This window comes from Leptonotus elevatus, chromosome 2 (genome assembly GCF_054856555.1).
Source record: "Leptonotus elevatus isolate MCC_2025b chromosome 2, RoL_Lele_1.0, whole genome shotgun sequence".
Classification (NCBI taxonomy): Eukaryota; Metazoa; Chordata; class Actinopteri; order Syngnathiformes; family Syngnathidae; genus Leptonotus; species Leptonotus elevatus.
Genome location: NC_141240.1, coordinates 5,623,928 through 5,650,268, shown reverse-complemented (window position 1 = coordinate 5,650,268; position 26,341 = coordinate 5,623,928). Strand labels below are relative to the sequence as shown.

The window sequence follows — 26,341 nt, the reverse complement described above, 5'->3', positions numbered from 1 at the left end:
TGCACTTCTCTTTGGCAAGCTCTTTGAGCATTTATTCCATATCCTTGATATCAGACAATAGTGTTTCCTAACTAGTGCAGCCTTTGTCAGAACTAGGTGGACATTCAGCCATACTAGTTCTGCGCTTTGTCGTACTACTTGTACAAAAACACTGACATTTCACCCATTTTCTGCAACTTGTGCCACTTTAATCCAACTAATGCTGACACAAGTCTAACTAGTGACATACAAGCATGCATGTAGTGCCAAACTTGCAACTAGTCAACTTTTTTATGCACTAGTTGCCCACTGGACCAAACAAGTAATGTTCAAAGTCCTACTAGTTAACGAGTAAGGCACAAAAGCTCTAAAATGTTTACTAGTTGACCGTGAATTATTCTAACATGTTTACTAGTTGACCGTGAATTATTCTAACATGTTAACTAGTTACCTCTGATTTCCTGCACTAGCTTACTAGTGAGAGCTGAAATACCTACTTGTTAACTAGTGAATGACAAAACACTGACATGTTAACTAGTGAAAGCCTCTTAAAGTCAACTAGTGACACTCAAAGTTTTTACTCGTTAACTAGTGATGGCCAAAATGCCCACTAGTTACACTAGTGAGACATTTTGACTGAACTAGTTCAACTAGTGAGGTCCAAAATGTTCACTAGTAGAACTAGTGGATGCCAACATGCTCACTCGTCAACTAGTTTTACAGTCGTTTGAATTTGCTAGGTAGCTATGATGCCCAAATGTTCACTAGTAGAACAAGTGAAAACCAAATTGCTCACTAGTGGCACTAGTTACGCTAAATGCTAATCAGTAGGCCGGACAATGCCATAAGTGAGTAACTCCTATTGGCTGTATGATCAGAGCTCAACCCGGGAACATTTTAATCCTGTAAAGCCTGAGTTTGAGCTTCCACAGTCATTTACTGCCCTTTGTATATATTCAAAATCAATACAGTGCAGTCACTTTCCACTTTATATACTATACTAAATAAAAAGGAATCCAGTGCAACAGTTCAGAAATAAATTCTCCCTTCTTGAGGATTTGAATTGTCATTTGTTGTTAAATCTATTCAAACTGCTGGTGGTAGGAAATGTATCATGATTGGCTGATTGGCTGTCCGAAGTCACGCAGATCTTGTCTGGTGCAACCTGGGTAATGTAGGCGGAGTAAGAACACGTCTGGTCGAGTAAGTGTTCAAAGTGCTTACTTTGTATATTTATTCCTTAAAGTGTCCACTAGAGGGCAGTTTGAGCTTGATATCAAGGATATCAAGCATGTCAACATGCACACAAGGATGACAACATGCACACAGAGCTTGATATCCGTGATATCAAGCCCAGCGTGCCCACTAGTAGGTTTGTAGACACATTACATTGACCTTACAAGTTAACAAGTACGCTTACATTGAGCATACATGTTAACAAGTAAGGTTTTATTGAGTGTACATGTTAACAAGTAAGCTTACATTGATCGTACAAGTAAGCTTACATTGAGCTTACGTCTTAACAAGTAAGCTTTTATTGAGTGTACATGTTAACATGTACGCTTACATCAAGCTTACATGAGCGTACATGTTAACATGTAAGCTTAGATTGAGCGTACATGTTAACATGTAAACTTAGATTGAGCGTACATGTTAACATGTAAGCTTAGATTGAGCGTACATGTTAACATGTAAGCTTAGATTGAGCGTACATGTTAACATGTAAGCTTAGATTGAGCGTACAGGTTAACATGTAAGCTTAGATTGAGCGTACATGTTAACATGTAAACTTAGATTGAGCGTACATGTTAACATGTAAGCTTAGATTGAGCGTACATGTTAACATGTAAGCTTAGATTGAGCGTACATGTTAACATGTAAGCTTAGATTGAGCGTACATGTTAACATGTAAGCTTAGATTGAGCGTACATGTTAACATGTAATCTTAGATTGAGCGTACATGTTAACATGTAAGCTTAGATTGAGCGTACAGGTTAACATGTAAGCTTAGATTGAGCGTACATGTTAACATGTAAATTTAGATTGAGCGTACATGTTAACATGTAAGCTTAGATTGAGCGTACATGTTAACATGTAAGCTTAGATTGAGCGTACATGTTAAAATGTAAGTTTAGATTGAGCGTACATGTTAACATGTAAGCTTAGATTGAGCGTACATGTTAACATGTAAGCTTAGATTGAGCGTACATGTTAACATGTAAGTTTAGATTGAGCGTACATGTTAACATGTAAGCTTAGATTGAGCGTACATGTTAACATGTAAGCTTAGATTGAGCGTACATGTTAACATGTAAGCTTAGATTGAGCGTACATGTTAACTTGTAAGCTTGTAAGCTTACATTGAGCTTACATGTTAACAAGTAAGCCCAAAAATGACAGCAACATCACTAGTTCGTGTCTCTTCTGACACCACTATAGTGTCCATTTTTGAGCCCACTGGTCACTCTCTGTCTATGCACTGTCTATTGCACTGTATTTATACAGTGTAAAAGTACTTATACAGTTATTTAACAATAAAACAAACAAACTGAAAACAACCACAATGCTTATTGAGTTTAGTGGTGGGGGCGAGATGAATTAAGCATGTGTTGTTGTTTGTTTTTTGTAAATACAGTTTATTTTCTTTAGAGTTATTGTGGTCCAGGCACTTAAGGGTTAAAGCTTCAAGACATCTCATTTGAATATCGACCAATCAGAGTTATTGTCCCGCCTGCTTCATTTGCATGCAGTCTTCTAGTGAACGTGTTTGCGTTTGAGTCACATTAGAGATGTCTATTGTTGCATTTTGCATGTTGACGTGTAAGGGCCAAATGTCCACTGGTATTACCAGTTGCGTTTTTTCTTACCTTAGTGGTTCACTTGTAAGGCTTAAAATGTATTACTAGTTAACTAGGAAGGCATAGAATGTCCACTAGTTACACTAGTTAGGATCTTCCCAACCTTACTAGATGACTAGTGAGGTACAAAATGTGATCTAGTGAAATAGTAAATGCAAATATACCCACTTGTGGTACTAGTTGGGCTCGTCTTGACCTCACTTGTTAACTCGTGAATCACTTGGTTTCTCTCTTGCAAGCTAGTTACATCCAGACTGAGTCACTAGTTAACTAGTGACACTGATGTTTATTTAACTAGTGAAAAGCATTTTCTTTCACAAGTCAGACCAATAAATTAACTTGTTCAAGATTTGACAGAACACGTTAGACATTTTATCTACATGTTGGGCGTGTCTTTTAACTAGTGGACCCTTATGTAGCACTGGTAAGCAACTGTGCACAACTAGTATAACAAATATCGAACATGTAGTGAATTTTGTTGCACTAATTGATGTTTCTAGTATAATAGGCGTCATTTACATCATACTAGTTTAACAAAAATTATTACGGGTTGACGTGTGCACAACTAGTGAACTTGCGAAATGTTGTAACTGGTAAACATGTCAACTAGTGAAATATAATTATTTTCACTGGTTAACTAGTTGTGTGCACATGCCAGCTAGTGAGCAATTGTGTGAAACTTACACAGTCAAAGTCTTTACAAGTTCAGTCTTGAGGTTGACACGTGAGACAAAATACCTTCTACTAGTAAACTAGTGACAAGAAAATCAGTGTCACTAGTTTGCTAGGTACTCACTCTGTACCCAGATAGTTTACAAAACATAGTTTAGAAAACACGTGTTTTCCTAGTTAACAAGTAGCATCACAATGAGCCCAACTTGTTTAACTAGTGGATATCTCTGCATTTACTAGTTAACTAGTGAATATTTTGAGCCTCACTAGTTAGCTTGTAAGGTCCAAATAGATGCAAGTAGTTGTGTAGTCTGGGTTTCTACATTCACTAGTTAAAATGTAACCGTAATAGGCATCCACTTGTGAACAATATCCAATTCCTCAGGACAACTTGTAAACTAGTGTAAAACATGCAATTAAAGGGGGTGGGATAATGACAAAATCAATCTTGATTGGTGTATTTTAATTGCAGAGCCAATATGAAACCTGGATGCATGTCGGCCCCACCTCCTCATTAATTTTTTGGGTGTAACTACTTTACTAGTGAGCATGTTGGCATCCACTAGTATTACTAGTGAACGTTTTGGACCTCACTAGTTGAACTAGTTCAGTCCAAATGTCTCACTAGTGTAACTAGTGGATATATGGGGCATCACTAGTTAACTAGTAACACATTTGTGTGTCACTAGTTGACCTGTAGACTTCAAGAGTCGTTCACTAGTTAACCTGTCAGTGTTTTGTCTTTCACTAGTTAACTCGTGGGTGTTTCAGCTCTCACAACCTAACTAGTGCAAGGAAATCATAGGACACATGTCACTGGTGAGAAGAATTCATGTTTGACTAATTAACACGTTGCTGAAAATGAGCGACTTGTCAGAGTTTCTGTGCAACTAGTATGACAAAGTGCATAGCCAGTGTGGCTAATTGTCCAACTAGTGCTGACAAAGACTGAACTAGTGAGGAACACTACTGTCTGATATCAAGGATATGGAGTAAATGCTCAAAGGGCTTGCCATACTTCTCAGCTTTTGTATGCATCTCCTCGCCTGTCCACTTGATTTAATGCATGGAAATGATTTGTGGTGTTGATTGTCTCATCACCTCTCATATCACTGTTGGCTTTTCTTTTTCTTTCTCTTGTCTTGTGAAACCAAGCCTTCTGTTTATTCCTTTATTGCTACAGTACAATGTACTCTGCTTTCTAATTCACCTGCCTGACATTCCTCTTTTAATAAAGGTAATTCAAAGCCTCCTGCATGCTGTTTTATGTCATCCTGGGGTTTCCGTCGTAGTTTTCCCGATTTGAACTCTTTGCTTATTAAATGATATTCTATTCTCTCTTGCACCTTTTTCTGTCCTTGCATTGTTCCCCTTGGTATGCACACCCGTACAATTAGGGCCTGATTTACTGAAATCCCTAAGAGTGGGCGCTCAATTGCATACTCACTTTAACAGATTGTGTGAAGCATTGGTGGGTGAGTTGATATACTAAGCAATTGGCAAAAGGTGTAAAAATGGTGGAGACCGCCCCATTTAAAAGAGAAGCTCACAAACGCATAACAAAAGAAGGGAGACTGAGGCTTAATGTAAAACATAGTATTAAAGTCAAGTAAGAAAAAAACCCTACATATTTTATATTTTTATGTGACTGGGAGATTTATTAAGGTCTAACGAAACCAATGTTTAACTTTTTGTCAAAAATTCCAACGGTATGTTTGATGCAAGCACATTGCTCAACACCAAAAGAATACCATACCTACAGTAAGACCTGGTGGTGGCAGCATCAAGTCATCTGTGGCGTAGTTGAAACTATGGCGGAACTTTGACCACTAAACAGGAGGCGATGGTTCGAATCCCACTTTAGACAGATTGCAGCATCATGCACTCTTTCTCTTTCTCTCTCTCTCTCTCTCTCTCTCTCTCTCTCTCTCTCTCTCTCTCTCTCTCTCTCTCTCCCTCTCTCTCCCTCTCTCTCTCTCTCTCTCTCTCTCTCTCTCTCTCTCGATGGAACTGGGGACTTTGGCAAGGTGGAAAGAATTATGAACAGTTCAAAATTAGCAGTCAAAAAGGAAAAACATTTCATTAAAAGCATACTAGAACAGCTGAGATTTATTTTGAGTTAATCTGAGGGACCTGAAACTATGGCAGGTGTGTGTGTTTGAATGTTAATTCTGAACACAGACATCACACTCATAAGAGGGTACGCACGCTTGTGCAACCGCATTATCTCAGTTGTTCATCTTCACTTCCCTTCTTGAAATTTTTATTTTTATTTTTTCAATTAAATTGTCCAGACTATAGTTCACGTTGATAGTTGAAAAGGTTTTGCAATTATTTGTCTTGGTCTCGTTTGTTTTATCACAAAAGCCTGGCATTTGAGCAGGGGTATGTAGATATCCACTGTAAGCCTCCAAAAGCCTGCAGTCAGCCTAATAGATGGATCCCTTCCTGTTTATGTATTGTGGTGGGATTGAGACATACTGTGAAGACGGGCTGTGCGCTTCGCCTCGGGCTGTCTGTTTGCGGGGAGCGAGCGAGCAATGATTAAGGTGTCATTGGTACTGTCACAAATTTCCCACCCATCTGAAAAGTGATTGACAGCGGGTACAGTAGTTAATAATGATACCCTTGGGACCCTTATGATAGGAAAACCTTTCATTATTATATGGCTTTTTCTGTACTGTTTGTGACAGCTGCGCATCTATTTGTCCGGAAGAGGCTTCGTTAATCCTCCATCAATCCCCCATCTCCATCTTCAGAAGGTGGGAGGTTTCTTTGTTGTTGGGCGGTGGGGCTACTGGGTAGTGTTCTTCTATTATTTCTGTGGGAAAAAGAATCTTAATTGCTTTATGATGTGTAGATCAGGCACCAGCGGGAATTAGGTCCTGGCAGAGATGCTTATTGTCAGGATTTGAATGAAGTACAAGTACATATTTATTACCTGCGCCAAATACTGGTGTGGGCTTGTTTGTCACAATGTACCCATGTACACTTTTTGGAATACTGGATCGAAATGGACTTTTGTTATGCGAATTTTAGTAGGGAGTCCACACATTGTTGACATGTAAATCCCTAACTTCACAAGGGTAAAATGTATTGAAATTGTCATGCTGAGAAATCATTCCAATATTCTCACCAGGCTGTGCAGCTACAACATGAGAACCTCCCTGTGAACATTTGTCTGCTTACGGATATCACAAATATCTTCCAAAATAACAATTGCCATGCCTGTTTTATCACCTAGATCCTCTAAGTGCACAGAAGTGTCCGTCAAAAAACTTTATTCCCATGTCGCTAAATCACTATTGATGGGTGGATGAAGTCATTGTTAAATTTAAAGCAAATGTCACCAAAAATCTAAATGGTTATTTTGAATAACAGAAATAAATGAACGTGTTTACTGATTCACATTATTTGCATATATCCAGTTATCAGCTGAGATGCAGTCAACAAAAGGAATAAACACCACTAGACTAATTCTACTGGGTAATAAAATGGGTTCACTCAAATCCTGTGATGTTTTCGTCAACATCATCCATTTTTTATAAGTCACATTTGGTTTGCGTGCAGCATATTCTTGCATATGAGTCTTTAATTTCCATGTTTGTCATCTTTCATGATCTTCTTTGTACTTTTTGTTTCTTCCAGGAGCCTCGGCGCCACTGGGCTTACCAGGGGGTTTCTAGACACCCAGAGCTCAACAGCGGGAGTCTCAGTGACAAGTATTCGTACGACAGTGGTGAGTGCAGGCTTGACTTTGCCACACCGTCAAAAATATTGGTCCATTTGAACTGTCACAACACTAAGCATTTGTGTACTCCGTTATCAGCGACTGAGTGTGCACAGCATGTTTGTCAGCGTGTTTGTGAAGGCTTTTGACAGTGTTTTTTTTTTTTTTACGCCACTTGAACAGCCATTCAAGCACTTCTATGCCCTATTAGGACCCGCCAACCATTCATTTTCAATCCCGCTCAGATCAGGGTGACAGGATAGTTGGAGCCTTTAACATCTTACTTGGTGCGAGAGACGCGGTACACCCTGAACTGACCACCTTGCCAATCACAGGATAGACAATCTTTCACACTCAAATTCCACCAATTTAGAATATTCATTTGAACCAACATATATGTTTTTTGGCTGCATGAGGAAGATGATGTACTTGTGGAGAACCCACTTACGCTCAGGGAGAACATGTTGACTCCGTGCACAAAAGCCCAACCTTCTAAATGCCCATTTCATAAATATGATACATTTCTTTCAAGCAATGTGTTTAAATTTTACGCTTACATCAAGAGAGAAATTCACTGCCACGGTTCTTTTTTTCTGAATGCTGCATTATCTCTTCATGTAAAAAAGATCTCACCTTGGAATCATTATGTTGATGTAATTGCCTGATTTGCATAAATAGTTACGTTCTGCCTGTGTGCCATCGAAGAAATACAACAACAACAAAAAAAGACTCCCAGGTTGATTTGTGTTTGTTCTTTATTTCCCATCCTCCTACCCCCCTGTCTGCTGGGAGCTGGAGATCCTCTTCTATTGTCATTTCCCTATCCGATTATGGCAGCAGTTGTGTTGACAATCATTTTATACACAAGGGGTTGAACACAAAAGGCTATACAGCATGGACGGGATGCCCTTTTTTTCCCCGTCTGGGGGTTGACGATTTATGGAAATGGTGAAAGATGAAAGAAGTTTGAGTGATACGTTTGCATGGAAATCATTCTTTAGTGTGTTTTAGTTATGTACAGTTGTTTTATGTCTTTATGATTTTTGGGTGTAATTATGTATGCTTCCTCTGTGTTGATCCCTCCACATTCTACTTTCTGCGTATTCATTTTTATTATTTAAAAGTTCCTCTTTGCATTGTCTGATCCCAGGTATTTATTGCAGAGCATCTTTAACCTTCGCCAAGGTACAGACGTGAGGCAGGAGCTTTTCTTCTTGCCTCTGTGTGGGGGGGTGGGGGGGGGGGTGCGTGTGTTTGTGTGTGTGTGTGTGTGATTGTTACAAGTGTAACTTGTGTGGAAAATGTGCACCAGCTAACAAGGAAAAACACAAACTTAAACATTGGCTTTGTTTCTCTTTAGCTCTGTATCCTGTTCCAACCACCAATGGCAACCATGGTTTCTATGGTAACAATCGGGAAGACTCCAAGGGAGGCTACCCTCAGCCACCTTCCATGGGCCCAGTGGAGGAAATGAGTAGAGACCCAGCTGTTACTTCCTCTCGCTACAGGTGTGCCCACATATCACACAGCACAATCCTCACACTTTTAAATCACATACAAGGCTGGCGTTTTTAGGACCTGAGCACTAGTTGGTTGCAAACGGCTCGGTGGATATTCTGTATTGTGCCACAATGGTATTTACTGGAGAGCCAGGTAACATTTACACAACTTGGTTAAACAAAGAAACATGTCCATGGGCATGTTCTGCCCACCACAGCAGTGGATTATGTATGGTAAGAATTTTGGGTGTTTGCAAATAATCATTGACCTCTTTTTGTTGACTGAAAAGTTGTTCAAAATGTTGCTTGACGCTGGCGTTTCCCCCCCTTTACTGGTTCTCCCTCAACTACCAAAGCTGTCCATTTCAATATAGAAGACAAAGTACATCCATTAAGGTGACATAATAATTTCATTCAGCACACTCAACTGTTGTTTGTAAGCAGCTCTGCCTTCTTCTCAAGAAGAGCAAAAACATGTAGTTAGCAACTAGTCGACGTCATGCTCTGGAATTGTGCCATCAACAAGTGAGTCAGTCCATGCAACCCTTGCTATGTACTGTCTGTATGTACTGTATACTGCATGTGCAAGATATGTTTATATTATAAACATTATGTATTATTTTTAGTGTGAGTGGCATGGTTATGTTTATCAGATTTTCTTGTTGATTGCTGCCTTGCTATCTGGCTGCTGTCATCCTGAGAAAGTTTTGTTTTGAAGACGAGTGTCTGTTTTGCAGTGAGCGCCTCATGGATGATCTAAAGGCCAACCACAAGGGCAGCTTTTCTCGTAATAGAGAATCCAAAAGCATGGACTTGGGTGAGCAAACACACCAGCACTTATGGAGACCCCTTTTTTATCCCGTCGTTAAAGAGCTGATCTTATGCATGCATGTGAATGGGAGCTAATGGGTTTTTGTGCGTGAATGCGTGCGTGTAAGGTGAGAACTACGGTTAATTCCTTGTATTGACTTTTAGTGGCCTTAATTTGTTCTTGTTTTTCTATACTGTTTTACAATTTTGTTGTTTTCAACAAGCCCTTATTAAATTCATTTTCATAAAACATTGGTTCTCCTCTCTTATTTCCTCTTCGGCCCTTACGCGATGTGAAAGGCGCTCCTCTGTCACGATCTCCTTTGACTCAGTTTTCCAATCCTGGTTCATTAGGTTCTGCGAATTGGCTTTCTTCCTGCAGCACACGCCTCTGCCACCCAAGCTTGATTGCCATTCATTATGGACAAGGGTGGTCCCACTGAGGCCCGCTTCACTCACCCCCCTCTTCTGTCTCAGTTTTTGGCCATTCTCAATCTGTTTGTATTTCCTCCATGTTATCTCTCCACTTCTGTTCATCTCTATTGCGTCTGGGCTTCAGCAAGAAGTTCCTGCCGCTCGTGAGCAGTGCACCTCTTAAGTTTTTCAGTCTCATGCATCTGGCTTTATCTGCGCTCTAATGTAGGTTGGCTTTTATTAAATACCACTTGCCCGAAACAGCTGAACTCCCTCTTTTGACCTTGAATGACTTGAGCTTCAAGTGTATTGGCTAGAGCTCAAGTACATACTTACGAAAACGCACACACACACGCACACACGAAGAGTAGTGCAATTCCTGACCCTGTTTTTACAAGATGCTGTTTATCATCAGATGTAGAAGCGATATGCACAGACACTTATATATTATAAATACTCTATGTACTGCATAAAATACGCTGCAGATGAAAGCAGGGTTTACATTTTTAACCTTCCACTATAGTATAAGGACATGAATAACATTTCTTTTCGGAAGCTCTGCATTGTGTGTCATCTTGTCTCTCTGTTGTCTTGTACACCAGCGCCTTCATCCTAAACCTGGCATCATTTCTCTTGTTTCCCAGTAATCTACCCCCCGGGAAAATTGACCTCATAAAAAATTTAAATGATGGTTTCAGAGAGAAAGCAGCTCACTGAAAACCTATTATTGTCTCCTGTGGTGGTCCACATGTGGTGGCTACCTGTTGGGCTGAGTTGGGTGCCGCTTAACAGGATGGTGATGGTCTCCTTTTTACTTTTTTTCTGCTAATGTCTCACTCAACCCATTTTATCCCACAGTCACAATGTTCTTGTATCTGTTTTTTTGCTTCATTTTCCCCCCCTAATGTCTGTGGTCATTGTATTGAGGGACTCATTCTTGACTCACTGCAATGATATGTTGGAATACGGTTTAATATGCACAAGGAAGGAAGAAAAAACAAAAAAAATTCTGTGTGTTCCAGTGGCAGATGAGAGTAATGTGCGATCGCTGGCCGGACATAGAAAGGGTGAGTTATTACATTTCAAATCATTAACTCATTAGTTTACTGACTAACCAGTGGGGGGTGAGTTATGATTCAATTGAAAGGAAATGTATTTGGCATTTTTTTCCAAACCTATCAAGTTATCTAGACCAGAGTAAGTAAACTTATTGTTGTAAAATTATTTAAACAGTATTGTGTAGGATCTTGCATGCATGAAAATTTATTTTTGGTTGCTGCTGTGTACAAAAAGTACATAGGGTTGCTGATTTGTCTTTTGTCTTAAGAAAAACTTACAATGCTTTAGACACATATAACCATAATTTTTTGTTTACATTTCTTATCGCCATATGAAGATGATTCTAGTAACAGATAATTTTGGTCACTATAATTGTGAAAAATGTGTTTATTTTGTAGTCTAACTGCCACTGCACTTCGACAATTCAAAGTTATCTTGTCCATTTGTGTTATTTAAAGGGACTGCAACATGAAAAATCAACTTTTTAGAGCTTTTAGCCATGTTAAAATGCTAATTCCTCACCAAAAACATGACCAAAGTTGTGTTTTCCTCCATTCGCCCCTGTATGAGAAATTCGAGGTTATTCTGCTCTCCAAGCACCAGCCCCTCCCAACCTGAGAAAACGAGCTGTTGGCACGGTTTGACGTCATTGCCCCCCGCACCGCCTCTGCGGACTAAACGCACGCCCTTTTTTTTTAGACCTCCCTCCATGGGATAATGACAAAAGTAGCCTTTATCAATAAATATTCTGTCCAAATAAATTTAAAGCAATCAATTATTCTTAAAATGTGCAATGCCAAAGTGCAATGAAATGACAATTGGCTGTCTTAAAATCCATTGGCTGACACTGGTGTAAACTACAAGTAAAACATTTGCGCTGATACATTTAAATGAATGAGTGGTGTAGTGGTTAGTGTGCTCGCCCCATAAGCAACAGGGCGAACCCACTGTGGTGCTTTTTGTCCCCCTTCTCCTTCTTTCCTCTAACCTCTGCTCCCCTCCTCTTCGACGATTTATTGCGGCAAGGATCCGTTTTGTTTCAAATGTTTATTCAAGAATTGATGGCAGAGATCTAGCAGCCCGTGAAATTTAGTGTCCATTTTAAAAATCGGCTTAAAACCTATCTGTATGTTTCGTGGGCGTTGCGCGAAGCAGCCGGCTCGGACAACGTCATGAGAGGGGTGAGGCAGCCACAGGGGGAGAGGCGTGGTTTTACTGAACCGAGCATTTGACTTCCGGGTAAGGAAAATAGCCACCGAAATAACTAAAATTTCATAAGAAATTACATTACGATTGTGTCAAAGGTAAGATTTCATCATTATATGCCTATAGTTAACTGTGGAAGGGCTTAATATACCATAGTGTAGTCCCTTTAATAATCAAACTCTAAACACATTCAACAAATTAGGATTGCCAAAATCTAATTTCGGGTTATAACTCTCTCTCTCTTTTTTTTCTTCTTTTTTTTTGTAGTTTGGTGGTCCTGTGTTTTTTTGTCAGATGTGACTTGTATATAATAAAATTAGAGCTCGGACTCTCTGACAAAATCCACGTTCTCTAATTGTGTTAATGGCTGCGAAACAATTCCTGTTGGATTTAAAACTTCAGCTTCTAACTTCAGAAAAGTTGTTTATTTTCATTTAAATTGGTTTACCCTTACTAGAATCCCATGCCACACCATGGCCAAATGTAGAATCATGGCGGTTGGCATTACCGCCAGTGGACACCTTCTTTAGCATGCAAGCGGTATTGCAACAATTATTATGCAATGGATAAGGACTAAAGTATTTAACCGTTTTATCGTTAATCGAAAAGTGTTACTCAACCATTGCACAAGAAATGCATGGCCTGCTATATCTAACATTTCACCATTTGTTCACCGTGCCTACGTGTCGTTCTGCTGGATCCTACCTCAGCAGCATCTTGTTGGTTATTGTTCCTTTTCACGTTGACTGGTGGATGTTTGCTTAGATTTGATTTTGAAGTCAGTTTGAAAGATCTTAATTCTCTTTTACAGTGTTATATTATATCACACGAGGTTGCTGGCTTGATTGTATGCAGCAAATGAGCCTGTTGCTGGCGAAATAGACGTGCACTTAAAACTGCCGCTGACCTTGAATGCCTTCCAGTCCCACCCCTTCCTCCACCTCAACCTTCACCTTCATCCTCATCCTCCGCTTCTATCAGCTCCTCCCACAAGCTCCACTGCTAAGATTTTCCTGGAATGTCTTATCACTGCCCGTAACTGCGACCCACGATAAATAAATGTGTCTATTTAAGCCCTGCAGCATTCCACTCATGTTGTTTTCCTCTCATCTCCTGCTGACGTCTTTGCTAATGTGTATTGACAGTGCTTTTGCGCTTTTCTCAGTTTTGCTGACACAGCGTATTGGGCAGGCTTCCTGTGCTACACCCCCACTCTTAAATGGCCTTAGAGTTTGTTTTTTTTATGAGTTTGACATATTTCATTAGATGGATAGTCTTAAGAGGCCTGCCTGGCTTCTTTTAATCTGGCTAAAACCCTCTTTTCCTCTCAGGCGGAAGTGCTACTCCCTTGTTCCTTCCCATTCCCTTTGATTCCTTAGTTTTCTGAATCTCATTTTTCTTGTATTTCCAAATACATCAATTCATTTGTGTTCCATTTCCACTCATTCCACTTTTGTATCTCTCATGTGATAATTGTGTTTCAGTTTTGTGAAATTTCATCTTCAAGTTTGGCTTTGGCCCATTGTAATTCCCATTTGCCTGTTTCAGTGTGGTATTGCTTAATTCCTTCTCTCTCTCTCTTTATCCTGGCAGCAGGCCGCCCTCTTACACCTCACCAGGGAGCTCATCCAGTAACTGCATCTTGTAGCCAGAGTTCGTGTTTCTTTTTTGGTTGTGGAACAGTGGTGCATCTGCCTAGCACATCTGCCTTCCAGTCACTGGTTCTGTGTTCAAATCTCAGCTCTGACATTTCTGTGTGCAGTTTGAATTCTCTCAGAGTTCTCAGTCTTCATACATTCCAAAAACAGGTTGGGTTGCTTACAGACTGTTAATTGCCTAGAATGTCGGTGTGAATATGAGCATGAATGGCTATCTACGGGCAACCGATCCAGCTTGTACACTGCCTCTTGTCCAAAGTTAGTTCGAATTAGCTCCAGCTCACATGGGACCTTAAACATACCTTAAATATAAGTTATGGGAAATGGACGGATGGATAAACGTGTGTCTTGCCATGTTTGGTGGAAGCTAATACTGTGACTTGTCCACAAATAACAAAAACAGACAAAAGACAATCCGCCTCTCACCTCCATTTCCTCTCCTGCTGTATCCAGCCTGCAGCCTGTCCCTGCATTATAAAGGACATCTTCACAAATAAAGCTACAGTACAGTACAATCACAATGAAAGCCATGGGCAATTTAGTTCACCTAAAATGTATGTTTCTAGAATGTGTGAGGAAACCAGAGTTCCCTGAGAAAACACAGACATGTGTGGGGCAAAGTCCACACAGGAAGGCCAGAGCCAAGATCCGAACCTATAACCTCTGAGCTATGATGTAGACGTGCTAACCCAACTGAATGTATCTGCATTAAATTGTACACCAAGATTGACACCAACTTCCAGACACTATATGCCATTGTTAACAGAAGTGAATCAAGACCTGCATTTAAAAGTTGGTCTTAGTTTGTGCAATCCTTCTACCATTAATAGATGTGTACATAATCATGCCGGAGTTACACATGGTCAGATATGTGTATGTATGATGTTGTGTGTGACATCATGTTGTATCATTGGCTGATGATTCTGAAAATGTGTATGCCCTACAGACCCACCACATTACACAAGCTTTTTTTTATTGGTACACATGGCACGTAATGAAACCTTTTTCATGGCCTGAGGGGGTCTGTATCATTTTTATTGGCACTAAACAACTATGAGGTGGATGGTGTGAACCCTGCCACACACAAAAAAACTACAAACGTGCAGACTCCTTTACGGCATACGTCCTTTCCCTAGTCGTTCCAGACAGAAGTCGAGTCAAACGTCTACGCGCGATTACTGTTGGCATGCAGAAGCTACAAAACACCCCAAGAAACGAAGATTTTTGTCTGAGGCGACAATAATAATGATAATAAAAAGCCTACCTGGATGTGGTTAAAAGCACAGTACAGGATTTCACTCGCTCTTTTTAAAAGATAGCTTTCCATGCTCACATAACAAAAAAAATATTCTGATGTTAGCTATTGGAAAATTGCTTGGTAGCAATAAATAGCCAATTCGCCTTTCCACACTGACCCGACCAGCCAGGCAATGCTCAAAAGTTGTGTTCTTTCTTGTGTCTACAATAAAGAAGGTAAGATCACAACCACCATCTGCTGTTAACATACTTGAGAAACTTTACAGTGCTGTATAAAGAAAAAATATACAATAGCCACTGGAAATAATGTAATTCAGTCCAACAGCGGACCCCTTGGACGTTCGGATTTCACAATATGCGCTTGGGCTCATGGAAAATATGTTTTTTTCAAGGGAAATTCAAGGGAAAACAATACCGCTTTTGTCCAAAGGTGCCGCCATAATCAATGAAAACCAAATGCTCATTTGTGCTACTTTAAATCCATTTAAACAACTTGAGATGGGAATGTTGACACCCTTAATTTAATTATTTGTATTCCTTATGTTGAATTAGATAACTGCACTTGAAGATTTTAAAGGCCCCAGGCCATAAAATGTAATTGTTTCCTCAGTTTTATTCATAACATAGGTCAAAATGAGCCTGTGATCTTGTTTATTTTTGACGTTCATGCGGTTAGTTGATTGTATGCAATAACAGTTTGAAATGCCAACGGGAGCAAAACAAGCCGATCAGACTTAGGTGTTGTGACGTAGATTTGCTACTCATTATTCAAGCATCATCCGCCTGCTAAACTCAGGAAAAATGGCTGAACAGCAGCGCACCTCTGTCTTGTGCAAAGCTGAAACTTTGCGTTACCTGCCAACCTCGGAGCAGTTGAGGACTAAATGGCTTCAATTTATTTTGGGAGAAAGTCTGGAGCCACAATTGTGCTGTGCTCAACACATTTTCTACTCGTTTTCCAAAAGTAATATTTAACTTCGTGCATCACATTACCAGCGCATTGGGACAAGCATTCAGTGTTGCAATTGCAGCCAGAAGTAGCTTATCCGTATCCGATCCAGTTTAGGGTATATCTCGGCAGCTTTTATGATTACTTTTGTGACAACAAAGCAGAGCTCTAGACTATCATTTTTTACTATGAGCACGATAGCCCCAAATGTAAAATTTTCGGAGTGCTGGAAGGCATTTTTGAGGTGCAAACAGTAAATTGACTTATAAAGTAAGTAATGACATTACTCTGCATTTTCAATGTATTACTGATAAATGTTTTCAGAAACTACAATGTTTTCAATTCACATTTTATTGTGTAACTTTCGACACAAAATTAACAATTTTCTGGAATAGCCAGATAATAAAAGATGTTTAATTTCACACTTGATGGTCTGTGTAGGCAATCAAAAGAACCCACTACAGTATTGCATATGGGACACTAAAAGGTCAATTTCCCCATCATACAGCTCCTTTAAACCCTACTAAGACACAATTAGGTAAGTTGTTTCTAACCATTGCAGTGTCTTGAATATTCAGCCAGAATGGCATTGTGACACCTCCGCAAGGTGAAAACAGAATACTTGAACAACCATGGTTTTGCATGGACAGCAACAGAATCAGATGTGCACATTTAAAAAGACATCATACTAGTGCCTATTGAGCCTAGCTTAAAATTGTTCCAGCTGTGAAGACCATTGCCCGTCATCCTGGCCCTGGTCGGCTTTTAGGCTGCTTGTCAAATGTGTGCACCAGCTTGAATCGGTAGCAATCAGGTGGACATGATGCAAACCGATCCATAAGAGCTTCTGCTGGCACCGTGAGCAACGATATGTGATGAACGCTGATTTCACCCTCCACTGGATTTAGCTGGCGATGATATCCACCTCTCCGGCACTCATCCATCCTATTAAACCCTCATTATTCATTTAACTCTGACCTTAACCACCTGACACACATGGAGTGAGAACATTAGACTCGCGAAGACCTTAGCAAAAGTGGATTGGGCTCTTTTTTTCTACTTAAACAGTCAAGGGCGCACAACACTATTTACTGTGGAATATCATGACTTTTTCCCACCAAAAACCTCAGATTTTGTAGCCATGCACCCATGCCCACACATTTGCACGTTTTTTTTCTGTATAGTGCAGAAGTCTGCTAGGAAGGAGCTTAATTCTATCAGGCTGCAAGCTGGACAGCCATAATTACATTTGTGACACAAATCCTGCCTCTCAAATTTAGCATTTTAGTCTTGAACGATCCCCCCTCTCTATTTATAACCCTTTATATTCCCAGCAAATCCCACTTCCTCCCAGAAAGTCAATTTAGGACTTAAAAAGCAACTGTGCTTATCCCCCTACCCTCCACCTCCTTTGACTTTGACTGTCGTTTTTTTTAACCCCTTGAAGCATCTAGTTCATTGCGACTTTATTAAGTGGCAAATTTGTGAGAGAAAAAATCACAGATTTACGACAAATACACTTGCTATAGTCTAATGTGAGGATTCTTTGGTGGTTAATGACACACTGTTTATAAAATGAAAAGGCAGGATGGAGACGGATTCATTCTTAGTTTAAACTTTACTCATCCTCCACGGGAGCTAGAGTGACAACACTTCCTGATCCCCTATGAGCTAACACTAACCAATCTGAAGTTAGCATACTTTAGGTAAATGCAAGTGAATGATGGAAAGCAGCAGATTCGACACATCAACTTAGCTACTTGTACAAGAAAATACCAAAATGTATGAATGTGTAAATAATTATTCTGGAAACATAAATGTACATGTAAATATACATTGTGACAAATTAACTTAAATGCTTGATCCTCCGGGTGTGGACCTTTGCAAAGCGAGGCATCTGTGTCGCTGGTAGTGCCCAACGCTTCAAAGTGCAAATGCTTAACATCATATGGTTAATCTCTGCTAAAGCAATTACTACGTCCTTATTTGAAACCTCGACCGAAAAGTATTGGCACAAACAAATCCGAGTTATACGCTACGTGTATTTCTCGTAAGTTTTTTTCTCGCAAATCTGCCACTTAAAGTCACAAATTTGCGTCTTTATAAAGTCGCAAATGGGGACGGGAATGAATAAACCTCGGCTTCATCCCGTCAGCCCTTTTTATTTTTTTCGGGTTGTCCAAAAGAAAAAATTAACAATAAAAACAAACAAACAAAAAATGTAGGAGTTTTATTTCTTTACAAAGTGGCAAATTTGCAAGTTTTTTGGGGGGGGAATATTAACCCCCCTCTACAAAAAATATTTATACGTGGCCCTAAAACGCTGTCATGATTATGCTTTTCAAGAACACTCATTATTTTTTGCGTTGTCCAACACAACTTCGTTGCTAGAGTTGTGAAGCAGAAGTGTGTCCATCCCTTTATTCCCTCTGTTTTCTTTCAACAGCCTTTTAACGACATTCCATTTGCTCTACTCTTTCTTATGCATAATCCAGGGCCCACTGCCGGTGAAACGCTGGGCCCAACCCTGGGTCTCTGGAAGTCCAGCTCCCTCGAAAGTCTCCAGTCAGCCATGTCGGAGGCCCAGCACAATGACATCCAGGCCCAGGTCCCATTTCACCGCCCACGGCCACACATGGTGCGAGGGCACGGATGCAACCAGAGTTTCCGCATTGCCATCGACAAATCTTATGAAGGACCGTCGGAAGATGGTAAGGATTAGCATTATTGGCTTCTGATTGTACTTGCTGTACATGTTTTATAGTTTCATTAGATCTCAAGCCTAACAAAGGATTATGCGCTTAAATTCCATTTCACATTACCAACACAACTTCCTCCAGTTTTATAGCATGCTGGCATCCCAGTAGCTGGAGACCGGCCAAGGTACAGCGCTTAGAATAATGAAATGCCATGTGATTTTCATCCCGTCAGCAATTTAGGAAAAGCAACTTTAAATCTTAATATAGAATGTTCAAATGTTCTCCATTCAAAACCCACATACAGTTGTGATCGGACGTTTACATTCTTCATGTTCAAGAGTATCTTGTTGATTTTGAGATTTTAATGTTTTTATTTGAGTTGTTTTTCCTTTTTCGTGGGATAAATATCCCACGAAGTTTTAATTTAAACTTTAAACCTCACAATAGGTACTACTACTTGCTAACTTATTTCACGTCGACCAGACATTTTTGTAGTCACCACAAGCTGCTGGCATAATTCTGGTTGGACAGTTGACCACTTTTCTTCAGTTCATTTAATTTTTTTTTATTTTCTGTCACGGACCCAGTTTTGAAGCATAGTTGACAAATGATCAGTCGGGTTGAAGCTCAGGCTTTAGGAGGCAAGTCCCAAAACTTTGTTAGCCGGAACCAAAACCATTTTTGATGTTTGTTTGGAACAAGTTTCAACTGTTGAGGTGTTGATTTCAGGTGAATTTGAAGAATTTGGTCAAAGTCCTCCTTCAGATATGCTATATAGTCTTTATGGCCTAAACGCTAAATTGTTGTCTTGTCTGACCTGTCCTGAAGGCATTTGACTTGTCCATGCGGGCAGCTGCAAACTTCAGTCAAACTTGAAGTATCAATTTCAACATAAGTAATTTCTCCACAGATGACGACCAATCTGAGCTTAGTTCCGGTCATGAAACACCGGTCAGCAGCTCGTCACGCCAGGACCTGGATGTTGAAGATGTGAGAATGCGGAAGAAAGTCAACGGAAAGAAGCAAGAGAAAAAGAGCAAAGGGAAGAAGAGAAGTGAGGATGCTGTAGAGGATATGGAGAAGAAGACCAAAAAGAAAGGCTTTGCTCTTTTGAGGTAGGAGACACAAAAAATATATTTTCAGTGTACTTTTGTCTTTGCTACTAAAGCTGACGGGTAACCCATTGAACTAGAAAAATATAGTGTCCTTATTCTTTATGCAGAAATTGAGACATGTAAGAACTCTGTGCCCCCTTTTCCAATACATTTAACTCATTTGCTCCCAAAAACGTATAAACACGTTCTATTTTAAATATTGCTATCATTCCAACAACATATTTGTGTTTTTTTTAGTGTTTTTTTTATTTTATGCTAGAGCATACAGAAGGATTTAATGCAGCTTCTGACCTGACGAGGTCGCTTGAAGCAATGGTAGTTATTACAAAAAATGGCCAGCATGTGGCAGCACAGTATAAGAGATCAACCACAGCCATGTTGCAGCGAGATCGTTTTGACAGCGTTTTCAATAGGTTTGTGAATAATGATGAAACTTAGCTATATTCTAATGCCAATTGCTGTAAAACAGAAACAGATACAAATATACTTATTTTTCCTGATGAAAGAAGAGACCCTAATCTTTCTTTTGGTAGGTTCCATATTTTATAGCAAAATAACACAATATTCTGTGTGCCTTGCAAAATCAGTCAAAATCCAGTAAAACAGCCGGGAGCGAGGGGGGATGCTTCAGTAAAAATGGCTAAGAGTTAATGAGTTAAGCAAATTAACTGTTGAACAAAAGATTATGGAATATTAGATATGAATACATTATTGGTGGCAACAGAAAAAAACAATTATCGGCCAATCTGAGCAAAGTCCATAGACGCATTACCTACCCAGAGCGCTTATCACCCATTCATCAACATGTCCCCATCTTGATTGTAGTGAGCCCAATCCTCCTACAAGCAGCCCTTATCTTTTGGCAGTGACACGGTGTGGCCAGTGTATCGCCACACTTCCAACACTGCAGATTCAATTAGGCTGTCGCAACAGATAGAGCATGCTGAACGTGAGCCCACAGATGGCAGATAACAATCCAATCGGCTACAGTGTCAAGGGCAGTAATGGAGGAGATGTTCACACGGAAAGAGAAGGGCAGAGTGAAGGACACACACATGGGACCGAGCTTGAAGTTAGATCTGAAGAGCACATTCGCATATTATTGGGTTGCATTTTGCAAATACAGATCCAAAAAGCTTTCTAGTATTGAAGATGGCGCTATGAAGAATTTGGAACAAACCCCATGACCCCATTTCTGAAGCAAAAAGTAAATAAATAAATAAAATGCACACTCCAGCCTCCAGAAAAACTACCACCACACAATTACCTGCTCCCACCACCCTCATTCAACCCGTAGCACTTACAGCGGCCTTTCTCTGTCCAAGTTGATTGTTATTGAATTTGAAATATGACTTCATTATCTGTAGCATTGTGTGCTTCAATCTAATTGCAGCTCTCAAATGTTATTTTTGTCTGGTGGCAACATTTGGAAAAGGGCAACTCGTAAGCATATGACCTCGCTTTACCCCTGTGGTGAAAACGTGCACAACAGCAGCCTGCACAACTCCTGGAGGTCATCCCTGCCCATGCGGCGGTCATAAATGTTTGTTTTTCATGTGCCAGTATTTGTAGACATGTGCGTGTTTTGACAACGGCATGCAGCAAACAGCCTGGGGCATTGGGTGAAACCTGGAAATCGAATATTTAATGCAGGAACATTTGGAACTTGTACTTTTAATGTGCGCATCCCATCATATTGCATATCATATACTAATAATTGCACATCTCCAATGGTAATGGTAATGAAATGTCAAGGCTTAGTTCAGAGTGAAAATGTGCTTTTGTCTCCTGTGATGTAGCTTCAAGTCTTTTTATCACCTGGCTCGCCAAGGCCCATTGCTGTCTCGTCTCCTTGATTGCTAAATAAGCCACGACAAATGGCGGCACCTCTAAGACCTTGCCTGTCTTGTCTGTGCTCAGCAGACAGCAGTGAAGCCTTCACCTGGAATGGTGCCTCAGAGGCCACTGACAAACCAAAAAAAACAGTGAAGCTTGACCTCTTCTGCTTTCCTTGGCACACTCGTTAAGACTGCATTGACACCGCAGGTCTTAAAAGTTCAAATCCTTTTTACTGCAACAAACTTAGTGGAAGTAAACTATTTTATCCATTATTTGTTTTTTTTCCCCCTCTTTAATTTTGCTGGAACTGACTTAATTCCCTGATTTAGAGATGTGAACAATAATCTGTTGATCGAAAAAATTAAAATAAGGCATTGCTTTAAATGTATGATCAAACAGAATTATATATACATATATATATTTAAATCAGAAAGCTGCCAGTTGAGGCAGTCACAATCAAACATTTGAGTAACTCTCAATAAAGGTTGTGCACCTGCCGTAACTGCTCCAGCTGTGTCAGGTTTGAAGGGTACCTTCTTCTGACTGCATATTTGACCTTTTCCCACAGATTTTCAATCGGACTAATTTGAAGAATGTGTTTTAAGATGTATGTGTCTGCTCTTTATCCCGTTGGAGGGCTGATAACCTGCTTCTGAGACACTGGACAACCCATTTTGCTCCAGGAAGCTTCAATAGTATTGAAAGTTTACTGTACACTGCACAGATTGTGCTGGATGAAGTAAGCCCAGAATGTAACCAAGTCATAACCATGTGGCCATATTTCACAGTACTTCATTTATATTCAAATTTAAAGCAACACTAAGGAACTTTCAGTTTGTGTTGATTTATGGCGGTGCCATATGGACAAAAGCGGTATTGTTATGTCTGGAAGACCACATTTCCTATGAGAACAAGCGCATTGCGTCGTTTTTTAGCTCACGCCAGTGAGTGAAATCCTGGTCAATGTTGCTTATTGACTGTCCTTTCATCCAGGGTAGCTTTTGACGCATGCCATAAAGCACTCAGCACATTTGTTGTTTTTTGTGTGACAGTGTTCTTACCATCCTCCTCAACGTTGCTTAGTGCCAGTAAACATGATACAGACCGCCTCAGGCCATGGCAAAGGTACCATTCAACTCGTTTTAAGTCGATGTTTCATCAGAAGAGTTTTGAAAATATTTTATTAAGATTGAAAAGCTCCTTAGTGCTACTTTAAACTAAGGGTACCATCATTTTTGTCCAGACCACTTTTAATAATTTGTCTTTTTGGATTATTTTGCTGAACAAAGAAAATAAACTGATTTGCATTTGTTATTTCGGAATCAGAATCATCTTCATTGAACATGTAAACACACGCAAGGGATTTGTCTCCAGTACTATTAACTGCACTAATATTGCAGTACCAAGCAACTACAACAAATATAGACTTGACACAAAAGTATAAAGTCTATACGTAATGTCAGGATACCATTTGTGATATAGTACCAACAAATGACAGCTGTGCAAACAATGCAGAGAGTCATCAAGCAAAGATTAATTGACCAGTAGCGTGGTAATTACAAAAACAATGACAGGTGTCAAGTATTCCAATACATTTTATTTATTTTTCAGTACTTCATCACTTATTTCAATTATGTGTGTCATTCTATTTATTTAAAGGGGACGTGAAACGAAAATTGCTCATTTTTAAAGTTTTTGATCATAATATGCATTCCCCCACCCTGACAAAGTCCCCAGAGTTGTGAGGAAAACGACCCATGTTTCCCTTGTCTATAGCTGTTTGTGTCAACACAGCACTCTCAAATGGGCTATTTTAGCAGATCGGTTTTATACATCACTACCCCCACCTTTTCTGGTTTTATACGTCACTAGCTCAGCACGAACTTCACCCCTACAATTTTCAAACCCTCACCCACACCCTGGCTGGTTTCTGCACACTGGCTCACGGAAGCCTCTCGGTAGCGAGGCAGGTCTCAGTCCGCCAGCTCGCAGAAGCAGTGAAGCAGGCCCCGCGCCAGCAGTGAAGCAGAAGCCACTCGACAGCGAGTTAGGCCCCGCGCCACCGGTGGTGGACGTTCGCGAGAGAGCGGGGACTGTCTGAGCTGCTCGGCAGTGAGGCAGGTCTTTGCCTAACCTGATAATAGCCAGAGTGATATTGTTATTCACTCAAGGGAGTTCTCCACAATATCAATCTGGGATTGCTCCACGTTGATTTGCTCGGGAAAGGCGGGACATTCTGTACAATACTTCGAGCGGATTGGATGATCCGGCATCTACTAACTTTCGTTTTGACCAATAACGGCCACGGATGAAAATGTCGTCTTCGTTTTCGTCGAAGGAAGGGGAAAAAGCACAAATATCTTGACCAGCTAAATATGTAGTAGTGCCTCTCGCTGTTCAACATTCAACAAGGAAATGGTTAGTAATTCTGCAAGAACAGTAATTGCAGCGTCCATTCGTAGTTAGGTTTGTTTGTTTGCCGCTCTAAACACAATGTCGCTCTGTGATTGGTCCGAACCACCAGTAGTATGGATCGATACAAGATGGATTCGCCGGAGTTTGTGAACTCACAAATACCGCGAGAATACAGCTTGCAGAGCAAGGTTAGTCTTTGCCCACCAGCTGGCAGAAGCAGGAGAGCCTTGGCCACGCCCACCAAAATCCGTCCGTTTGAAGCTGGGCTCACAGTAGACCATCTTGTGGAGCCTGTATTTGTACAAGGGAGAATTTCGCAAAAAAATCTTTTGATACAGTATTTGTCGCCGCAAAGCTTGCGTTAGGTCCACTTTAACATGAAAGTACCCAAAATTTCTGTATCTACCTAATGCAGGCTCAAAATTCTAAAATTCTCAAAATTAATTCTCCATATTTAGCACCTCTCATGATTGACTTAGTTTTGCATTTGTAATCTTCATCAATAGGCGTATTTCCTCTGGCTTGCAAAGTACAGTACATGGCATATCCAATCTGTCACTCAAATTTTTTTGTATTGTATACAATAACAAAGACAATTTTTATTTGATTCTGAACCTGAGATAGCAGGCTGATGAATGCTTGATTTGGATCTTAAGATGTCCAATGCATTTTGGGGGGGCGCATGCATGTGGCGTAGATCCAAACTTGGTGACATGGGCTGAGTGAATTAAGGAAGGAAGGAAGAAAGAAAGAAAGAAAGAAAGAAAGAATGAATTTGTGTCCTTTGAGCCATGTAGTGTAAATACAGGCTAAGAAGTCTTCAGTCTTGAACTTGGCCATGTCAAACAAGTTATTGTCATCACTCATTTCCTGCTAATATGATGCATGTAAAAAATATTAGCGCAGCGCTCGGCTTCGGGAGTTTGTAAAGATTAAGCGTGTGCTCATTTGTGTAGTGTTTGTGTGCTGGGATTAGTTTGATCCAGCATGGCGCAGTCAGCAGGTCAGGGTTTGACGGATGCAGCTTGTGACTCACAGCCTCACTTTCAGGTGGCATTGGACACAGTCTTAATTCCGTTCTCCCATTGATGGGTGTGCCAGCGTTCATGGCAAATCCTGACTGGTGGTGACAAATCCCACCTGCCCCAGGATCAGTGTTCAGCCATCAGTATTAGTGCACATTCTCAGCTGAGACTCCTCCCCCTCAACCAATATTAAGTACATGAAAGTCAGCATGATACACTGTTTACAAATCCACACAACACCATGCTAAACACCCCCATACCCTCACCCCGACTCCTTCCCGACACTTCTCCATGTGTAGTGCTGAAGAAATCCGACAGAGAGGCAAGCCAATTAGCGCGGTCCGTTCCGCTTTTATCCTATCGCAGAGTGTCAGGATGCGCCTGGCTGAAAGACAGTCACTGGTTAACTGCGTTCAACGCAACCCAGTTGTCAAACTGAAGGGGCTCGCCGCAAGATGATTTCTGATGGATTATTACGGTTGTTTTGGGGAACTTTGCCTGCTCGCTCACTTCCCGCCAGCCTATGCTCCTTTCCCCGATGAGCCTCTTTACACTCAGTTTGTTGTCAAATCACATTTGCCACCGCTGCCATTTGCCTAATCTGGAGAAGTCAACTGTAAGAATCCTTTTGCTGCAACACCCAACAAAAGACGGTATGGTGATAAATGCAGCTGGTACTTGCAGACCAGGTTGTGTTACCCCAAAGCACCCTCCTGACATACGTTGTATTTCACCACACAAGGTGGGTGGCCTGTGCCATGCAAGTGTGGGATATTTGTGGCATTCTTGCTCATTCATGCATATAGGCATTAGGCACACAAATTATATCATGTGTATATAATATGCATATTTGATATATACAGTATACATATATATAATATGCAGTTGCATTCTTGCACACATTCAAACCATGAATAAAAATCTGCAATGTCTTTGTATCATATTTGATTTAGATAATTTTGTTCTATTTTTTATTTTATTTTTCACAAATCTAACCTGGGATCTCTGGTATCATAATTTGTGCCATTTCACATGGAAATGTGTGTTGGTATGACAGTAATATCCCTTGAACCCTTGAATGATGTCGCAGAATTTATTAGGGTTGTCCCGATTTGATCAAGTGTACAGAGAGTGGATTTTTAAAGGAACTTAAGGAC

The 26,341-nt window shown here is 40.4% G+C and overlaps 1 protein-coding gene across 3 annotated transcripts in view; it reads left to right on the top strand.

Moving 5' to 3' along the window:
* pard3ba (par-3 family cell polarity regulator beta a) overlaps positions 1-26,341 on the top strand; it is a 146,780-nt gene that overhangs the window by 75,152 nt on the left and 45,287 nt on the right. For 2 of the 3 annotated variants that reach the window (XM_086069032.1, XM_086069035.1), the window contains 6 exons: positions 7,158-7,248; positions 8,600-8,747; positions 9,476-9,555; positions 10,985-11,029; positions 18,587-18,802; positions 19,701-19,905. In XM_086069032.1, the coding sequence (XP_085925158.1) occupies positions 7,158-7,248; positions 8,600-8,747; positions 9,476-9,555; positions 10,985-11,029; positions 18,587-18,802; positions 19,701-19,905 (785 nt within the window). The remainder of the gene's footprint in view (positions 1-7,157; positions 7,249-8,599; positions 8,748-9,475; positions 9,556-10,984; positions 11,030-18,586; positions 18,803-19,700; positions 19,906-26,341) is intronic. The other variant, XM_086069033.1, reaches the window with a different exon arrangement.